This window comes from Notothenia coriiceps, unplaced genomic scaffold, assembly GCF_000735185.1.
Source record: "Notothenia coriiceps isolate Sejong01 unplaced genomic scaffold, NC01 NC01_scaffold00030215, whole genome shotgun sequence".
NCBI classification, from domain to species: domain Eukaryota; kingdom Metazoa; phylum Chordata; class Actinopteri; order Perciformes; family Nototheniidae; genus Notothenia; species Notothenia coriiceps.
This window is the reverse complement of record NW_011362916.1, coordinates 365441-384737: the sequence shown is the minus strand read 5'-3', so window position 1 is coordinate 384737 and position 19297 is coordinate 365441. Positions and strand designations below refer to the sequence as shown.

The 19297-nt window shown below is 40.4% G+C and overlaps 2 protein-coding genes across 3 annotated transcripts in view; both read left to right on the top strand.

The window, feature by feature from the left end:
- pds5b (PDS5 cohesin associated factor B) overlaps positions 1–19297 on the top strand; it is a 464227-nt gene that overhangs the window by 225108 nt on the left and 219822 nt on the right. The gene's annotated exons all lie outside the window — the stretch shown is intronic.
- Positions 8634–19297, top strand: part of LOC104959394 (ras-interacting protein 1-like) — a 19455-nt gene continuing 8791 nt past the window's right edge. Inside the window, exons 1-8 of the mRNA XM_010787279.1 lie at positions 8634–8670; positions 9521–9817; positions 9934–10338; positions 11028–11065; positions 11158–11351; positions 11813–11925; positions 17330–17594; positions 18341–18513. Coding sequence (XP_010785581.1) covers positions 8659–8670; positions 9521–9817; positions 9934–10338; positions 11028–11065; positions 11158–11351; positions 11813–11925; positions 17330–17594; positions 18341–18513 — 1497 coding nt within the window. The 5' untranslated portion in view covers positions 8634–8658. The remainder of the gene's footprint in view (positions 8671–9520; positions 9818–9933; positions 10339–11027; positions 11066–11157; positions 11352–11812; positions 11926–17329; positions 17595–18340; positions 18514–19297) is intronic.

Genomic DNA, 19297 nt, shown 5'->3' with positions numbered 1-19297 from the left:
CCTTCCTATTTATACCGGAAGGAGGCCCGAGGGTGGGGCCCACCTTGCGGGTGGGCGTGGACTACAAGTGTTTCAGTGCTGCGCGGGGGCGCAGGGGGATTACCCAATAGCGATAGCCTTAGAGGGCTGCGCCATTTACTCATAGAAGCTGGGGTTACAGTAGGTAACCTCAGTTCCTGGTTTTGGGACGCGTCTCTCTCCTCCTCTTCACACACCACACTTTTCGCGGCACACGTACTTACAGCCAATCAGCTCTGAATGATGTGAGATGACGTATGGTGGGGATGGCAGCTCTATGCCCCTATGGTCATTATTTTTTTGCCACACACATTAAATAGGACAATACTCTGAGCATGCGCAGTGTAGTTTTTACAGTCACCGTTCACTTAGACCAGGGGTCGTCAACTCGCGGCCCTCGAGCCGCATGCGGCCCTTTAAGCCCTCTGCTCTGGCTCCCTTGAGCTTGGTTATGGCTAGAAAGGATCAGTCTAGTGTAAAACTCTCGCTAGAGTTTCCAAGTCACGTGGCTGAATGTTTACGTTTGGCAGGCAGCCTTTCAGTTACGATCGTTAACATCAGTGGGCCACAGCAAATGATCGTGAGAAGCTAAACTATCTATTAATTATGTCAATGACAGGGAGTGTGATTGTTGAAATAGGGTGTTAGCGGTCTTGCTGTTCAAAGAAGAATGGCAAAACTGTAGATCACCAACACTATGGTTTATTTTTTTATTCACAGGCAAGTCAACGTTGTCGCAGTAAAAGTCCCAAGATAGCNAGAGAAGAGGAAACTTTAAAGGCCTTTTTCTCAAAATGATGACTCTGTAACAGTCATTATATAATGTTGCTTAATATTTGGAGTAAAAAAACCATCCTGATATCATTAGAAAGCTAGGAATCAAAATGTGTCTTTGGGTCAATGCGACTGATTTCGATGGAGCAGGTCACTTTGCATTAGCCTAGGTAAAATAAAGCAGGCAGACATAAGAGGAAGAATATGCATTTTAACCCAATCCAGGGGTGAAAATGTTTTGTATCTTGTATTTTGAGGTGATACTGTGACACATAAATAAAAACAAACGGTTTTAATTAGTTCAACTAAAATATGCGTCACATCCTGCTACGGTCCCGCGTTAGCGCCTTTTCTTGCAGGCGAATAAACTGACCCCCGGCTCGATGAGCGAACTATGGATAAATCAAAGAAAAAGAAAGTATCGGAGGAACACAGGATTTAATCTGCGTGGACAGAGTTATATGCTTTGCACAGCAAACGATGCTGGTTTACCGGTATGTTTGAAATGTAGAGAGAAGTCGTCAAAGGTGCTGCAGCCGTATCGAGGAACAACACGGGAGAGGATGACAGCTGACGATCTTCAGTCATAATTCAATGGGGTATGTAATTTATTTCAGAAAACACTTTTTGATATATTCCATGGAATGCTCTTNTGTCTGCTAGCGCGTGGATTGGTAGCGGGTTTTTACAAAAATTATGGTCGCGCCATTGGCCCGGTTCGAGGCCCGTTTTTGCTTAGAAGTTTACTTCTTCTTCGAGTGGCCTCTTTCAATTTCCTCTCACTGTCCTCGTAACTCTTCTTTCTCCTCTCTTTCAAAGTCGGTCGAACTCGAACTCCTCAAACTAGTTAGATAGCTAATCTAAATACTAAAGCTTTTAATAATTTTCAATCGCCGTCGTACTACACCTATAATAAGGTCGACTTGTTTTGGCACGTAAATAGTAAAAATTGTCCAAGCAAAAGGTGTGGAATAAGGTCGAACAAAAAGGTGTTTGGGACGCCCTCTTTAAGGTGTAATGAAAAAACCAGCTCCCTTGGTCGTCGAATGAAGGACCAAATACACTGCGCCAGTGACCCGACGTGGAGAGTTATACTAACGGTTATATTTGTTCCCAGAAGACAGCCGAGACATGCTAATTTAACGGCTGGTCTACGACTGTTCATCGACTATACATTCACTTCTCATCTTTTATATTTCCAATAACCCGATTATCCCTTTACAGGAGGTTGTCCAACCTCCTATTACTTCCAAGAATTAGATTAGATAACCGTACTCGGTAATGTAAAGATTGAGAGGATTACTGTCCTTTGTGTCCTTTCGGTGTAAATATGTTTATTATTAATGAGTATTAATTTTCGTCTGTAACAAAGAATAGTCTACTGGTGTTATAGTAATAAAAATTATTTGGTTCTACTACTTGTTTAAACTCCGGCTTTACTCCTCTTGAACTATAAGTTTACAAAACATCGGATGTTCATCGATTATCGAATCGACGTATTAATGATAACGGTGTTACACGAGTAAAAGAAGTATAAATCCAGCCTAAATAAAAACCAACGTGCTTACGAGGCGTCCGGTCACCGAATGTTACCAACCCCGGGTCGACTATTATTTTAAGGTGGCCGGGTCTCCCGGTCACCTTAAAATGGGAATTACAGATGGGAAAACTGTATGCCACTTTTCATTGCCAGTTTTTGAGGTGGTATAGAAGGTGTGTACAAAGAAATATTTAGACATAGCTAAAGTTTAAAGTCTGTGAAGTTGTGTCTCGAGGTGATTAGAGATTCAGGGATATAAATTTATGTAAAGATGGTTGAAAATAGGGTAAAGAACACGATAGTGTATATACGTTTCGCTTTTTCTAGTCCGGACGATCCGACTTTCTCTGCGCAAATGGTCTTTGTCATTATTCGAATATCCGAAATTACGACATTTTATTCGATTTTATGAGGTTTCTTGACGTCCGTTTTGATGTCGAAACAGAACGGTAAGTTAGGTACGATAAGAATATATTCAATTAATAGCCTCGTCAAGAATACACCATTTGTAAAGTTATAACGTTTGTATGACTGATTATTTTTCTAACAAGAAGTCTTCAAAATAATTGATTAGAGAGTATAGAGAATCTATAAGGTAATCTGGACGAATTTTATTTCCTTAGTTGATAGTTCCGTCAGAACATAAGGACGCGACAAGCGAATAAACGCATTGGGCTAATGACACCTAATCTCCACATCGATTTCTAGATTTACGAGTGATCGACGTCGACGATTTGAAAGTGACTGAGAAAGGAGATGTTCGACTTATCGTAACCAATAATTAGTAAAGTAATACGGGACAACCGACATTGTATTCGTCTCTGACTGTCTGAAGGTGAGAGGAGTCTCCGTACCGGTTGTAGACCCGGACAGAAAAGTGTGCCTGACGGGGACCAAACGAGATCTGGAAAGTCTGATGATTTATTTGCTAACCGAGGAGTGTTAACAAGTGTGCGACGACGTTAATATGTAAATGTGTCTTTGTTTCCTAGTCCAAATTAAAGCAAGTAGACGTTTAATATAATTGTGTAGTTGGGTCTTGTGGGGCGAAAGAGGGCGCGCTCCCGCTCACGGGAGACTGCTCGCGCTGCGCTCCGCAGCAAACAGCTGTTTGCTTTTCACCCAAAAACGACATCTGACTCACGAAACGCTATGTTGTAGCGTTAATAAACTAAACAATTTAACAAAATTGCTAGTCAAAATACCTATACCACAGGACCATTTTTTTTTTTAAAACAATATTTTAAGTGGCCCGAGGGGGTAAGTGGAAAGTACGTTATGCTGGCCCGGGGTGTTAAATAGTGCTTCCGGGCCAGCGGGCCATTTATAATGTCGAGCCCTGCATGTTCTTTTTTGTTTTGTTTTATTGTTCCGTCTTTTCATTTTTTATTTAAGTATTCCAGTACTGTATGGTGCATGTTTTTATTTCATTGTATTTACTTTAAAATGAAATGTGTCCTTAGGTTGACTTACAAAACCTGTCCAGGGACTACAGATGAAAAATAGGCTCCCATTTATAATGTCGAGCCCTGCGTCTATGTATATATGTGAGTAGATATCTACTGAAACGAGCATGATCACTGACTAGCTTTGACTTGTCCTGTCTTTAAATAGGCTAACACATGTTCCTCTGGTCGAAAAATTGACTGGCACCACCGTCTAACTCTCACAGGTAATGGGAAGGTCTTTTGTTGGTCGTAAAGTGGTTGGCAGCCCTTGAAGAGGGACGTAGCTTCAGTCGGTTGGTAGAAGGTAAACGTGAAGGTCCTTGTGAGTCACAGCTGTACAAAAAACAATTATATTATTTTATTTAAACCATCATCCTGCTGACTCAACTCGTCGAAAATGGCTGCAGGCAATCGATGACTTAATAGTACCCAAAAGGCATTTCCAAAAAACCGCTAAGCTAAAAATGAGCCCTAGTTGGTCTATTGCAGGCCAACACACTGGACTTAATCATGGCTCAAAAGTGACATCCAAAGAAACGTTTGGAACAGGAGTATCTGAAGGTTAACTTCATACCAGATATGTTGTGTTATCTTTATTGACGTGTTTAATGTTAGGAAGCTAGGAGGGACAATTAAGTGGGATGTGCACATGTTTTCAGTTATTAATTTCCATTTAAAATGCAGGAAACCAGTAGTTTCTAAAGGCTAATATTTGGAGAGCACATTTAGTCCAGTTTCTTTTATCATAATAAATAATTGTGACAATGTCATCTAGGTATGGCCTGAGCAAGGAGGAGGCCGACTCCTACGTCCTATGTGACACCATCGGCTCTACCCGAGATCATGGGTGGAGAACAGAAGGGTTTCGGGTCGTGAGCGACAATGAGAAGCCCCTCCTCCTGCAGTCACTATGGAAACCCAGAGAAGGCCTGGCGAGACGCTTCGAAATCCAGAGGAGAAGCTTAGTGGAGGAAAAGACATCCAAAGAAAAAGACACCATCACTGCTGGTAGGTTGTCCGACTTCAGCCTCATTTCACACCACATCCTTATTTTGGACGTGAGTGAGCTTGTCTTGGAATAAGAGTTTGCACCATTACATGTTTTGCCAATATTAAATCCAGTTTTGTGAGTTCTCACAGTAGAAATATGGTTTGTTGGCACGCTGTTTTTCCAGTGAACACCAGCCAAGCCACACAGACCAAACTGTATTTTAATAAGTCTACAGTTTTTCTTTCATTTCAATTTCTTTTTCAAATTTCATTCTTACTGTTGTTAAAAAGGCCAGTGAAGTTTAAAATGTAATTTGCAGACACTATGTGATTCAAATTAAACTTCTTCCAGTGACACACCCTTTTTTTACAACACTTAAAGAGGCCCTATTCTGCTTTTTGGGGATTTCTTTTTCCTGTAGTGTGATATATAGGTTTTAGTGCATGTAAATGGACTGTGAAGGCCAAAATCCCTGTGTTCTTCCAGAGGGAGTTTCTCTCCCACACACACCTCCCCTGCCTGAAACGTCTCCATTGAACTCCTTTGTTTGTTACCATAACATAATGATATCAGTATGTAACACTTGCTCTTCTATTAGCAAACACTCTAAAATATTTAAGGGGGGACATCTGTAAGCAATAAAGCCGGAAAAAGCTAACCAATCAGAGCAGACTGGGCTCTGGTTTCAGACAGAGGGTGAAAAGAGGTGCTGCAGCACAGCCAGTATGAGGAAAATAAAGAGGTTTTTGAACATTAAAGCATAAAAACATGTCACAGTAGCGGCACAAAATACTAATATGAACCTGAAAATGAGCAGAATATGTCCACTTTAACATAATGCCATAAAAGCGTTTCATAGCAAATGTTCTTATCTGTTGATATTATCAAAAACTGACGCAGCAGAATAATACCCAGAACTTTCCGTAGATGCAGGGCACAAACACTTCAGGGCACAGTAAATGTGCAGGGTGGACCCCTCACTATCATTTCCCCAGCTGTGGTTGACACAGCTGCGGTCGTGGTGTGTGTGTGCGTCCTGTTGTGTGTTTTCTTTTATGAATGGCGCAGCCTGTGACAGCCTTCTATCAGTGTCAGCTTGTCGATGCCTGCTGAGTGGGTGTATTTTTTTATTTCCATGAGCTCTGTCTTTCTTTCCACTGAGGTTTGTTTCCTGTGTGGGGCTTCTCCATGTTGACTCTGGCATAAACACACCATGTCCAAATGACAGAACACACACTAACACCTCACAGTATCTTGGGGAAAAAATGGGTGTTGCCCTATCACTACATTCCATTACTAATGTATTTATATTGCAGCTTAATTTAACAGGTTATTATTTGTTTGTTCATCTCTCTGTTAGGTATCAATGCCCAGGCGAGAAAGCTCCAGAAGAGCCGCTCCAGAGTGACCTCCACGTTCATAGAGAGGACCATGGGGCGAGGCCACAAACTGTGGAGGAGCCAAAGTGAGATGGACCTCTTAGACTCTGAGACCAAACAGGAAACCAATCAATGCCACAAGGAACGCAGAGACAGTCTGAATCAAACCTCAGTGCAATGCTACGAGCGATCAAAAACAAGCCCAGAACAGAATCACAGTCGCAGCCTGGCAGTTCCCTCGCAAGGGGAAGGTAGGTCGCAGCCCAAAACAGAGACCCTCTGTCCGGCCAGGCTGAGAAGGGAGCGGGAAGGAGAGGAGTCGGAGAAGGAGGAGACGGAGAGCAGCGACGATAATACCACACAGTACTCCATTCACCCTCCTCACAACTGTCCTTACCTTCTGCTGCTGCAGGGCTGCAGCCTCACACAGGTATCTCATTCACACACTCTGCAGTCAAGGGGGGAAGTTGGCCGAGTTATTTTGGGTTCACTTTTTACTTGAATTATAAGTCCCATAGCTGTGGGCAATGTTACTCACAGTTTGAGCTGTTCTGTGGCTTGGATGGTATTGAAAAACATGGTAATCAGTCCAGATGTGCAATATTAGAAATGTTCTGGTTCTTACATTATCAAAGGTAAGAACTTGTTAGGAAACATTTCAACATTTCAAGGCCCAGGTTAACTCCCAAGGTGCATTTCAGCAACAACAAAAAACATCCTCCAAGCTTTGAATTCAGTTACATGTACCGCTAAACGAGGGTGGCAATGGTGCTCTGTTACACCAACGTTTTTTGAACTTGTTTCTTGCCACTTTTTTGGTGCCTGGCTCATGAGTATTCTCGTATTTAGCCATGCAAAAAATTACAGACAAAATATATAATTTCTTAGAAACAAACAAAAATGGCGGCTGTAACATATACCTACATATTATTACATCTTCCAGAAGTGTCAAGTGTTTATATGTTCAGTAAAACTGAGGGAAACTGTGCACCAGTAGCCCGGCGACTCCAAAGTCTTTGGGAATCGTAATTTAAAAAAATTCATCAATTTTCGGAGAACACACCGTCCCCAGCTAGCTAGCGAGGTCGGTCATCTTTTACCATTTCACTTGGTCAAACTTAAATATGAATATAGCTGGTAAACACTGTAACAGCCAAATAAATATGATCATCGGATTATTACTCAGGACCTTGCCGTGAGTGTATCTACAACAGGGGTGTACAAACTATGGAACGGGGGCCAACTGCGGCCCGTTATCCATTTTCAAATGGCCCTCAGCCAATTCTTAAAGTATAATAGAATATGGCTCACACATGAAACTTGTGCTTGTCTTGTGTTGTACTTCTTAAAAATATATGTACAAATAAATGACACAGTGTTCATGTGTAAATAAGCGTAGTTTTTCAAATAAATTCAGTCATTCACTGTTGCCCAATCACGTATTTGAATAACAAGCTTGACATCTACCCTTCCTATTTCCCCATATTATAAGCAATCTGAGGCTTCTGTTTTAAGGAATGATCTGCACTTTTCAAAATAAATGAAACCCTGAAGCCCACCAGCTGGAAACAGTTTAAGTGTGCCATATAAAAATGGTTCACTGTCAAAATTATAACAAAAATAACTGCTACACAAAATCATTAAGTGATTATCATGACTTGCTTTTATATCATGACTTGCTTTTATCTGTATTCAGTGATGTCATTTATTGTAAATATGTACAATGGTATAACAATGTTGTGGTATTTTTTATTATTGCTTTTAGGATGTCTATCACCATCTGGCAAAGGGACTATCGATGAAAACTAGTCTTTTGGCTAATTCGAGTACTTTTACATGTTTTTAATATGTTGATTAATGTACACTGTCCCTTGTTTTAAATAAATCAATTCAATTAAATTCAATTAAGAATAAAATCATCACATGTGGCAGTATACAGTCCAATGGAAGGCTTAATGTGTTTTAGTTTTGCTAGATACCTCTGTCTGGATGACTAGTTGCCATTTAGCTTGTAGATCAAGGTACTGCACCAACTATGTGCTAGCTAGCTATATGCTAATGCCAGTCATCATTTTAGCCACTAAAATCAATGGTTATCTGCTAGAAATGAGAGGCTGCTTTTGTCTTCCTGTAAATCGAAGAACCCATTGTTTAAAAAAGAAACTACTCTATATTGTATAGGTTTGACTCTTTGCTACAATAACTGGTCAACTGTCAAATTATCTTTTTTACCTCTCTACAACCTCTTATATAATTTACTGAAATGAATGCAGGCTTTTATTGGCTTCTACACAAAATGTTCGTTTTTATAAAAATGTGATTGATGAAATACTGCGTTATACCTGATATACACTCCCTGCAGCCCTAACAGCATGTTATCTCAGAGTAAAGAGAGACAGAGAATCATTATGCGAGAGGTCAGTCAACAGTAGGTAGAAAAATGTTGTGTCATAACACTGATCAGGAAACACAAAAAGACTACCCTGGCTGCTTCCTGACTGATTACACATGGTGTTAATGGTGAGCAACAGCCACACACAGAGCAAATATTCACATACTGTTGTGATTTTGACTCTGCGTCACACTTGTTTTCCCAAAAGACCTCTTATAAGAATACACTAGTGCAAGGTTCACCAAATCTATCTCTGAAGAATGCATTAAGTGTTTTTAATCTTTCCTGTTGGAAAAGATTGGGTGTCAGGCATAATAACCCCCGAACATTGTGCCTGCCACTTACTGTGATTAATCAAACATTTTTGTCTAATCAGGCTCAGATAAAGAATATAATTCTAATGCCTCCACATGATTAGACTGCTTCACTCACTGTTGTTTCGTAGCTGTTCAAAGTCCAGCAGCAAACCCCAAAGAGATTCACGCATGGATTCACGCCATGCCATGTTGCACAAATGTTACTTTAAGGTTGAATAGATTATTAGAACTGCTATGAATTATTATTCTGCCTCCATTCAACTCCTTTGTTTACTTCCGTGACATAACGACATCACTATGTAACACTTAGGCTTCTATGGCTAGCGCTCGGACACATTGTACATTCGTTTCAGACAGACTAATTGATTAGCTCGACCTATAAGTGACAACAAATGCAGGATTAAGTGCAGTATTTGAGTACATGTAGGTTACTTGGATCGTTTTTAACACTGTTAATTTGGAATAGACATAAAACAGAAAACAGTTGGCTAGTTTTTATAAGCAACGGCAGCAGTGAAACCAACAGAGAAGAAAAGAACAGCACAATGTCAAAATAAAATCTCAATGACAATATGTAGCAGTACTGGAAACAATGAATGTGAGTCCAAATCAAATGTGTTGCATGTTGTGTGGTAACTTTGTAATGTATCTCTCTACTCAGGACTTTGTCATCTACCTTCTTGCTGGGCCAAAAGTTCTATTCGGTCGGCAGATTGATCCTGAAGACAAGTCGAAGCCTGGCATCCTTCTCTTTGCCAATGACACTCTCCTGAGGCACTGTTATTTCAATCGCCATGGCGCTGGCGGCCCCACCATGTTGTCCCCCTGTCAGGACGCCGTGGTGATGAGAAATGGCGAAGCGTTGAGCGAAGAAGTGCAGCTCAACAGTGGTGATGTCATTGGGATGGGACAGCACTACCTGTTTCTATTCAAGGATCCATTTGCTTCAACACACAAGGTAAAGGTTAGATGAAGAAAGGAAAGAAATAAAGACACACAGGCAAAAAAAAAAGAATTCCATATATGTATAAATGCTCCTTCATGATTCTTGTTTGTTTGTTTTGGGAAATGAAGGATGTTTACAATGCTGCTCCTGAGTCCAGTATGGCTGCCCTCCCCTGGATGCTGAATCCTGCCACTACAACCAGCCACACAGAAGGAATGATCCTCTGCAACACCTGCATCACAACCTGCACTGACCTCAACAGCTCCAGCTGCAAACAGTCACTAAACAGAGGCCTGCCCTTTTTTAAATCCCCTGAATGCCACAGCCTGACTCTGCAGTATGAGAGTGGAGATGAGGATCACATCGTCAGGGAGATATTTGCCATGGGAAGGACCAGCAGCAACGACAGACCCCCCCAGACTGCTGCATTTCTGCTGTGTATGTGTGTTCAGCACTCAGCCTCATGTCTTCAAACCTCAGATCTGCGCAGGCTGCTGTTGCTCATAGCAAACGGAGTTCAGACGGCCATGTGGGTGAGTGGAACAGCTGCAATGGTTGTTGGACTAATTGATTAGTTGATGGGCTGAAAAATAATCGTCAACTGATAATCGATTATGTAATCTTCCATGCAAAAACCATGCAGTTTCAGCCTTTCAAATGTGGAGATATCCTATCATCATATTCAGGGGAATGTTTTGGGGTTTTTGAATGACAAAACAAGACTAAAAACATATTCTTTGACTTGTGGAATTTCACTTTAATAAAATAATGCTAGGTTACCGTCCTACTGCATTGCGGTAAAATTGCTATAGAATGTCTCCTACTGTCGTTTTAAAATAATTTACTGATACTAGATTATTTTGGAAATAAATATTAAACAATAAAGCACAATATAAACACAAATAAAGAAAAAAATGCAATTAAATGGTCACAGTTGCATTTAAATGAGCTCATGCTCCTGTTAGCAATGTAGCTTGCTATCTGCTATTTTATATGCCAATAGTTGACAGTTTTCAGAACACCCAACCATTTTAGGATGTCAATTCTTCTTAAAACTCACTATGAAGACTTCTTTTTATGCACAATAATTTTGCTGCTTCAACTCTATATGATTTATTTGTGATTTACCAGATTTATAATTATCATTATATATTCCTGCCAACTGCATAGTCCATTGGTATAACATTGAAATGTTCTAAATTCATATTTTGTTGTCTAACAGGAGCACACTAAGGGCCTAGCTGCAGTGAAACCTGAAGTGTAAGCAATCTTTACTGAGTTATCTTCAGCATCACTTACCTTACATTACAGTGTAGATACTAATCTGCAGATCTTTTCTTCTGTATGGCTAGTGTTGATGGTGAAAGCTCAAACCCAGAGGACCTCAGCCAGCAGGAGGTTATGTCAGGCCTGCGCCCCCTGGTGGTGTGGATGTCCAACAGCCTGGAGCTGCTGCAGTTCATGCAGTTCCAGCTGCCTGTGATTCTGCAGTGGAGAACCCAAAAAGAGCACGAACAGGACGAGGACAAAGAGGTGGAGGACCTGGGTTAGTCACCTGTTGAGCTTTGAATTAGTTAAATATTGTTAAGTTCATTTTCTCCGACCTTAAAAGAAAAATCATGACCACACAGATGTACATTAATGTACATTACATGGCTTAAATGCTTTTGTCTAAAGTGACTTAGATAGACTTTAATACTATAGACTTCAACACCATTGAAGCACCCATTGGCTGGGAATGAAACCACTGACAACCCTGATTGGTTGGCGATCATTTTAACCCTAAACCACAGTCACTTTTTATGCCCAAAGTAATTTATGGTTCAGTGATGGGTCACATAAGTCTTTGCTTATGTGACCCTTATGCTTAAAAGGCCAGCTAACTAGTGATAATAAACATTTTCTTTGTAAAAAAAAAAAGTTGGCATCACAACCAAAGCTGAGAAAATGTATACAGTTGCTTAGTGAAACCTTTCTAGTATCACACATATTTGACTGTGATTTCAGCCCGTTTGGAGATGCGTCTGTCCTGTGTCAGTTCAGCCAGCGAGGAGACGGTGGCTGTCCTGGAGGAAGTCATTATGCTCGCCTTCCAGCAGTGTGTGTACTACATCACCAAGGTGAGAGGACGGCCAAACACACCTATAGTTTACACAACATTAAAACAAACGTACCATACTTAAATAGTACTCTGGTGTCTTGGTAAACTCAACAACATCTACCTTACCTTAGTGAACAAGGAACTTTTCTTGACCAAAATAGTTCATCTGTTCCTCTCACTGATGATTATGAAGTGTCATTTCAAGAAAAGAAAAATAATCAGACACGGGCTGAGAATGTCTGTCTGTCTGTCTGTCTGTCTGTCTGTCTGTCTGTCTGTCTGTCTGTCTGTCTGTCTGCATGTATCGGCCGGCCGGCGACGAAAGTATGTTACTTAAGAAAAAACCCTATGCATTTCATGTTATTTTGGACCATTATTCATATAGTAATCACATTAACTGAGCCCTTGAGTTGCCTAGAGCAAAATAGTTAGAGCATATATTTAGTGATTTTAATGTTAACAGATCGTTGATGCAATAACATTTGGAACCCAATTTGCCTGACTTGACACATGGAATAAAACATGGGCGTAGGAAGCATCCTCAATAGAGATGTCCGGATCCGATCACGTGATTTTCAAAAGATTTTTTTTATTATTTTATTTGATGTTACAAAACTAAAATGATTCACGCCTTGAAGTCATCCTGAGGCCTTAGTTTTTGTTTAAAATTACACAACATCATGTATGTGTTGCTTCTTTTGGGATTGTTTTCATAGACCTGGTTGCTTATTTCTCTCAAATCTGGCAACAGAGTGGGCAGGATGTTGAATAAATGTTGAAGTTAAATGCATCAATCTGGTGCACTTTGAGAGCAAAATTAGGGACTAAATCTATGGATACATCTCTCAACACCCATATGAACAGATTTACTTTTTCTTTCAACATTTATTTGAACAGCAAGTGGAGGCATAAGTGACTGCGCCCAAAACAATAAACCTGCTAGCTAACTAGCCTAAACTCAGTAACAGAATGTGGGCAACACGTTCTTCTCCACAGCCGCGCGACCTCTGAGTCAGACGTCACTTCCCCCTTTTCTATCCTACGGGTACAGCCACTCCCCCTGAACCTTGTTTCCCTGCCAACAGCAAGTAAAAGCTGCTCAAGGCAAGATTTAAAAAATGACCTCTTGACCTCATCAATACTGTTATATTCCCTGTAACAATGGATATAATTATTTTGTGTAATGTCAGAAGGGTTGCTGTTTCTGTAAGAAATAGAAGCAGTTCATCAGCTCTACTAAGCATCTTCAATTATTACGGTTTTAATTCAATCTTACCAATGGTAAGATTTAATTAAACGGTAACCATTGCCATCACCCTTTTCCAGACTGCCCAGCACCAAACAAAAGATACAAGTTAGTGACTGGCTGGTAAACATTTAACAGCAACATAAACATACATTTCTCTTAGCTAAAAGGAGAGTACATTATTGAAATGCCAAAGAGGTTTTTTCAGTTTGGTTTTGTATCCTTTTACATTGCAAATAGGACATGGCCTTGGAGAAAGTCTGTGCTATCCAAGTTCCCTTCTAGTTGGTAATAATGGATTTTCTGGTTAGCCAGGACAAAACTCAGAGAAATGTTAATGTTACTCATGTCTGCCGATTTGTTGTTAAAGCGTGGATTACTAACGTTAATGACAACTTCAATATTGCACATCCAAGTTGTCACACTGCCACCAAGTGGAAGAAAATAATCATTAAAAACTGTTATTTTTTATTGCAATAATTGAAACATTGTAGATTAACCTAATTGCTTAAATATCTACCATGGTTACTTCCAACAATGTAGATAAATAGTAAATGATGTCTGATACATTTTGCACCAAACTCCATTGAATGATCTCTTCTTGCGTTAACTCATCACCCTAACAAATAACATAAACACATTTTGTGTTCCTCTTACCTGCTCTTCTTGTTACCATTTATTCTCTGTCTATAAAGGTAAATAACAAAGCTTTAAACACTCTACTTGATTGTGAAAACTTTGTTTCATGTTATATTCTAACCAAGTGTTACTTGAAAAAAGAGAGAACGAAATGTATTGTAGTCACATTCATTTGTGTAGAGTTTCACTGAACCACCACACCCATTGCATGGAAGTGTGCCGGGAAACTGTCAGACAATTTTCCAGTTGTGCGGTGTGGGTGTGGGCAGAAATACCATCCAAAATAATACTAATGCGGGGATTGGCCTACAGTATTCACTCGTCTTCAGTCAGTAGCTGAATTAGGAATCATCGCTGATAGCTGAGCTGCATGTCCACTCAGATTCTTTCCTGCGAGGCCTGACGTCAAAGGAAACATGTCGAGTAGCCACATCAGAGGTCGCACTAACACAGCGCTGGGTCTTCAGTTAGCTGCAGCCATGCCAAGGTCCCAACCCTCTCTGGGGATTCAGACAGACAGGTCCAATGCATCTTCTGTATCCCATGCAGGAAGGAAGTCAGTGATATGGCATTGTATCTCCAAAGAGGACATTTTAGGAATTCCTGAAAAGTTGCTGCCCTGCAGGTTTTGGACAGCACATTTCTTTGCTCGGTGCATGAGGATGTGGTTATCTAACTACCTGCATGTACTGTATTTCTTTCAGCAAGTCTGCCTGAGCAACCAAATTACTTCCAGGTGTGGTTTGTCAGGAAATACAGAAATAATCCAGACATATAATACCATAGGTTCATGAAGATTTAAAATGTACGTTCACTTACCTTACAGTCTGAGTTCCTCTGTTTTTAAGATTTCACAGGTTTGATCCCATGAGACTGGTTGGGTACACGCTCATTTGTCTTGTAATATCAATCCATGAAGTAAATTTTCATAAAAATGTGCGTGCAGAACCAAGCAGTGATCCTGAGTTCATAATTTCCCCAAAAATGCATGAATATAGAAGATATAGAATCTACATTGTGGCGTTTTTTGTAAGGGTTATGCCATCAAATACGACAACAGACAGACATTCAAAACTCAAAAGAAGCTTTAAATGTAAATAAATCTGACATTATGTACATTATTTACAAATTAGCAGTAAAAACAAAGGTTGATGGGAATGTACCGGTAAGTAGTTTTGTTTTGCAGGATTTTGTTTTGGAGAATTATATTTTACGAATCTTTACTTACACTGTAGGTCTGTTTTATAATTGTGTGTGTGAAAGACACTAAGAAATGTGTGTACCATGCCAAAGGACTGCAGGCGAAAATGAGTTTGTAGCTATAATCTGACATGTAGCATATTTTCTCTCTTTAGGGTTCATGTATTTTTAAATAGGGAATAGATGTTCAGTTAATTGATGGACTGCCACACATTGACTATATAAACACAGTATTGCTCATCATGAAGAGGCGAAGGTAACAGCATGATGTGTGTGCACATCATCATCATCATCATGCATCTGTGATGCACAGTATGTTGGCCTCCTGAACAAAGGAGAAAGAATTCATTTCTTCCTTTCTCTGTGGAGATCTCTAGACAACGTTGTTATGAAGCAGGCACTTTCACAGGTTAACCAGATTTTTTGGATTTAGCTGGGACATAGTCTCCGTTTTTCTTCTCAGACCAGGCGTGTCGTGTCATCCATCACGACTGTCACTTCACAGCAAGCTCCCATCCTCATCTCACTGCACTGCAGACCAGATTTGTGAGGAATGTGGTGGAGTCACCAATGTCAAGCTGAGCGGTAATCTAGATAAGGCCTAATCATTTGCCCTAGAATGTATCCTCTCCCTTTACTAGCAGTGAGTTGACATAGTGATTTATGTCAGGGCTCGTGTCTGACCCCGGGTTCAGTTTGTGGAGGAGATATTTAGGTTTAGGTTCCAGGAACTTCATCTTCTTCTGTTTCTATCTTTTTACCCTCCCATCCAGCAAGACACAAAGTTCAATAACTCTTTTCTTTTCTGTGGTTACATTTGATACATTTCGGTTTATTTTGGAGTATTTCATGCTCGCCCATCCGATGTGAGGGTAATTGCTCTGGGATGGAAAACAAAAGGCGCCACTGGTGAGCAGCTATTCCAACTAAAGACATGCCATGACGGATACAGACGCAATTTAAAAACTTGTGGGCAGACTGTGTTTACTTGTGTATCATAGTGAATTCGCAAATAAACAGACAACAGAATACACATTTAATGTTTTGACTGTGAAATACTGCGTGCCATTGATGCATGTGGTAATCCCAGAATGAATTAATCTCCCCTGGCTCCGCTGAGCTATATTTTCCAACCAGAAACACTTCAGGATTATTTTACTTAATGTTTTCCATTGTCTCAAATTGGATGGGAGCTGTTATGTTCTACTGTTCGTGTTGAGCCTGGTCTGGCTGCAGGGCCTTGCAGTACATGTAAGATGATCTGTTCAGGGTGGATTCCTTCAGAACTCTTCACTCAGCAGTCCTGTTGCAGCGGCGTGCCAAGCCCACATGAGCCATATTCAGCTTTTTAGGAATGTGGATCTTGGGCCGGCACTGGCTTCGGAAGCTTTGTGGGTGTAAGAGTGAGATTGGAGGGGAAAGGGGATGTCTGTGTACAATTAGCCCGAACAAAGCTATCGTTGTGCAGGGTGAGCACTCACGAGGAGTGAAGACCTTTGGCTGAAAAGGAGGAAAGGCTTTTCTTTATATCTGTCTAATGCAAGACTTCAGGAAGAGCTGGCTGTTGAAGCAAATATTCATATTGAAAAAACTATGGTACTACACTTCCTTTCCATTCCATGATGTCATTTGGGGCCAAAAAATACTTATTCCCATTGACTTACGTTGGGAAACAGACGGTTGTAAATCAGCGGATCATTTAAAAAAAAAAAGAGGATATATTATACAAATGTTCAGGTTCATATTTTTATTTAGTTTCTCTACTGGGACATGTCTCCATGCTTTAATGTTCAAAAAGCTCTTTATTGTTCTCATACTACCTGTGCTGCAGCACCTCTTTTCACCCTCTGTCTGAAACCAGAGCCCAGTCTGCTCTGATTGGTTAGCGGGCCGGCTCTGTTGTGATTGGTCAACCGCTTAGAGATTTGTCAGGAATGTCCTTTACTTTAGCATATCATGAAACTCCCTCCCGAGGGAACTCTGGGATTTTGGCCCTTGCAGACCTTACATGCACAGAAAACGTTCATAACGTACCACATGAAAGGGAAAACCCCCAAAAGTATAATAGGGCCTCTTTAAGTTAATAAACTCCCCAGTATAAACACTTACTACTACTGTATTTTGTAGTGTAAGAAACACAGAGACGGAATTGCAGAGGCAATATGGGTGGTCTGAAATATTTGAGTTTACCCCAGTGATCAGAACATCCACCACACAACGTTAACTTTTCCAACCTCAAATTTACCCACAGAAATGTCAACAATCTTCTACATGGATGAGTGAGTCACTCTCATGCTGATCTGCACAGTTCGCTAACCAACCCATTCCGTCTCATCAGGGCATCTACCCCGTCCTGCCGGGCCTTCTGGATTGCGACCCATTCAGGGAGAGTCCTGACCTGCAGGTGCCTGACGAGAGTGCTCCTGTCTCGGGTAGCGGTGCCCTGCAGGTCCCTGGTGAGATCCAGCACCTTGTGGATGTTCTGAGCGACACCTGGAGACTGCTGTGTGACTGTCAGCTCCACCCAGAGATCTCCTCACAGCTGATTGGCTACCTCTTCTACTTCATCAACGCATCCTTCTTCAACTCACTCATGGAGAGAGGTACCAGTTCACAAAGAGTATGCAGGTTTACAACTACTAGGCCTACTAGTTTTTTTTAATAATAATAAGTTATTATCTGTAGAATTGCACCATTCTGTATTCTTCTTGCAATCCACCCCCATGAGAGGTGTAACAAAGATAAATGTCTAAACATCTTTTGACATCCCAAACGCCTTGAGACATCAATCTTTAAAAGCTTGTAACAAACATTTAAAGGGACATTTTTACTCAAACAAGAGGCAGTAGTGAATTTGATGGGTACTATTTTCAGCTGTTGAATACAATATGTTTTATTTAGTATGCTAGAAAGAGTGTTTGTAACGAAGTCATAACAAATACAATATTTTGTCATTGTTCATGGTTACGACACACACACGCACACGCACACACACACACAATTATTGTGAGTATTTCAAGTAAGAATTCAATGTTGATTTTGTTCCTTTCATTAGATTTATTTACAACAAGAATAAAGAATTAAGTCAAACTAATGCTTAATTCTTAATGTTTTTGCTGTGGCAGTTAAACAAAGGATGTGTAACCTGTCAACAAGGAAGATTTCAGATTTGTTATGAATACAGATTGTCTAGAATAATGGGTAATACAAAACAATTTACCAACATGACTTCCAGGGTCAACAGCAGAGATGAAAGACTCAAATGTGTTGCTGTAGACCTAAAAGCTGAGAAACCAAGTCAAGGAACAAAGAATGATTTAAAGTTGATTTCCTCCTGATGTGTACACAGGCTCTGAGCCAGGTTTCTACCACTGGTCCAGGGGCGTTCGCATGCGAGCCAATCTGGACTTTCTCCTGGAATGGGCTCATACAGCTGGACTGGGGGAAATCGCCTTGGAGCAAACACACACACTCGCATCAGCTATCAATCTGCTGGCTTCACCTAGAAAGAATTTACTGCAGGTAAAACATACACACACTTTACATTCCGCTGAGTTGGGTTCATCCTACTATAAATAATCAGCAGAGACATAACAGGCTGAACATTTAGAGATGTGAATTCTGCAGAGGGGTGGAAATATGATATTGCTTTCAGATCTAAAGTGTTTATGTACAATGTTAAATATCCAAAAAAGTTAAAAACTCAGATCATATGCCTTATCTTGACTATTTGGGTATAGTTTTATTAGTTTAGACTGTATAAATAAATCTCTATTATATTTGTATACAATCTTTGGTAACAACCCAGCACTTCTTATAAATAAACCCTAAGAAATTATGTTAATAATCTTGTTATTCTTTAAAAAAAAAAAATGTACATGATTCACTTAATAATATATTTTTTTTAACGGAATGTACAGCAAGGTTTTTTACTGCTATGTACCATGTGGTAATATTCTGTGGGTAGTCCACAACCATAACAATCTCATGTTTGAGGTCGGCGTGCGCAATTCCCACCCTCCTCAGTTGAAACAGGGCTGTGGTATTTTAGAATACATTTCATGAAAGCATGCAGGCATTGATCCAGGAGCTCAAAGTTTATTCAGACTTGGGTTGCGTTCGAATAGTCCATTTAGCTTAGGAACCTTCCTAACCGAGTGAAATGACCCGGAAGTCCCTCAGTGGCAGCCATGATAAGTGCCGTTCGAATTCTCTAGAATGATAGGAAAGGAGGTTTCAAACTTCCTTTATAACCTCCTTTAGCTTAGGAACCACTGGACCTCGCTAACCGAAAGGAGAGAAGAAA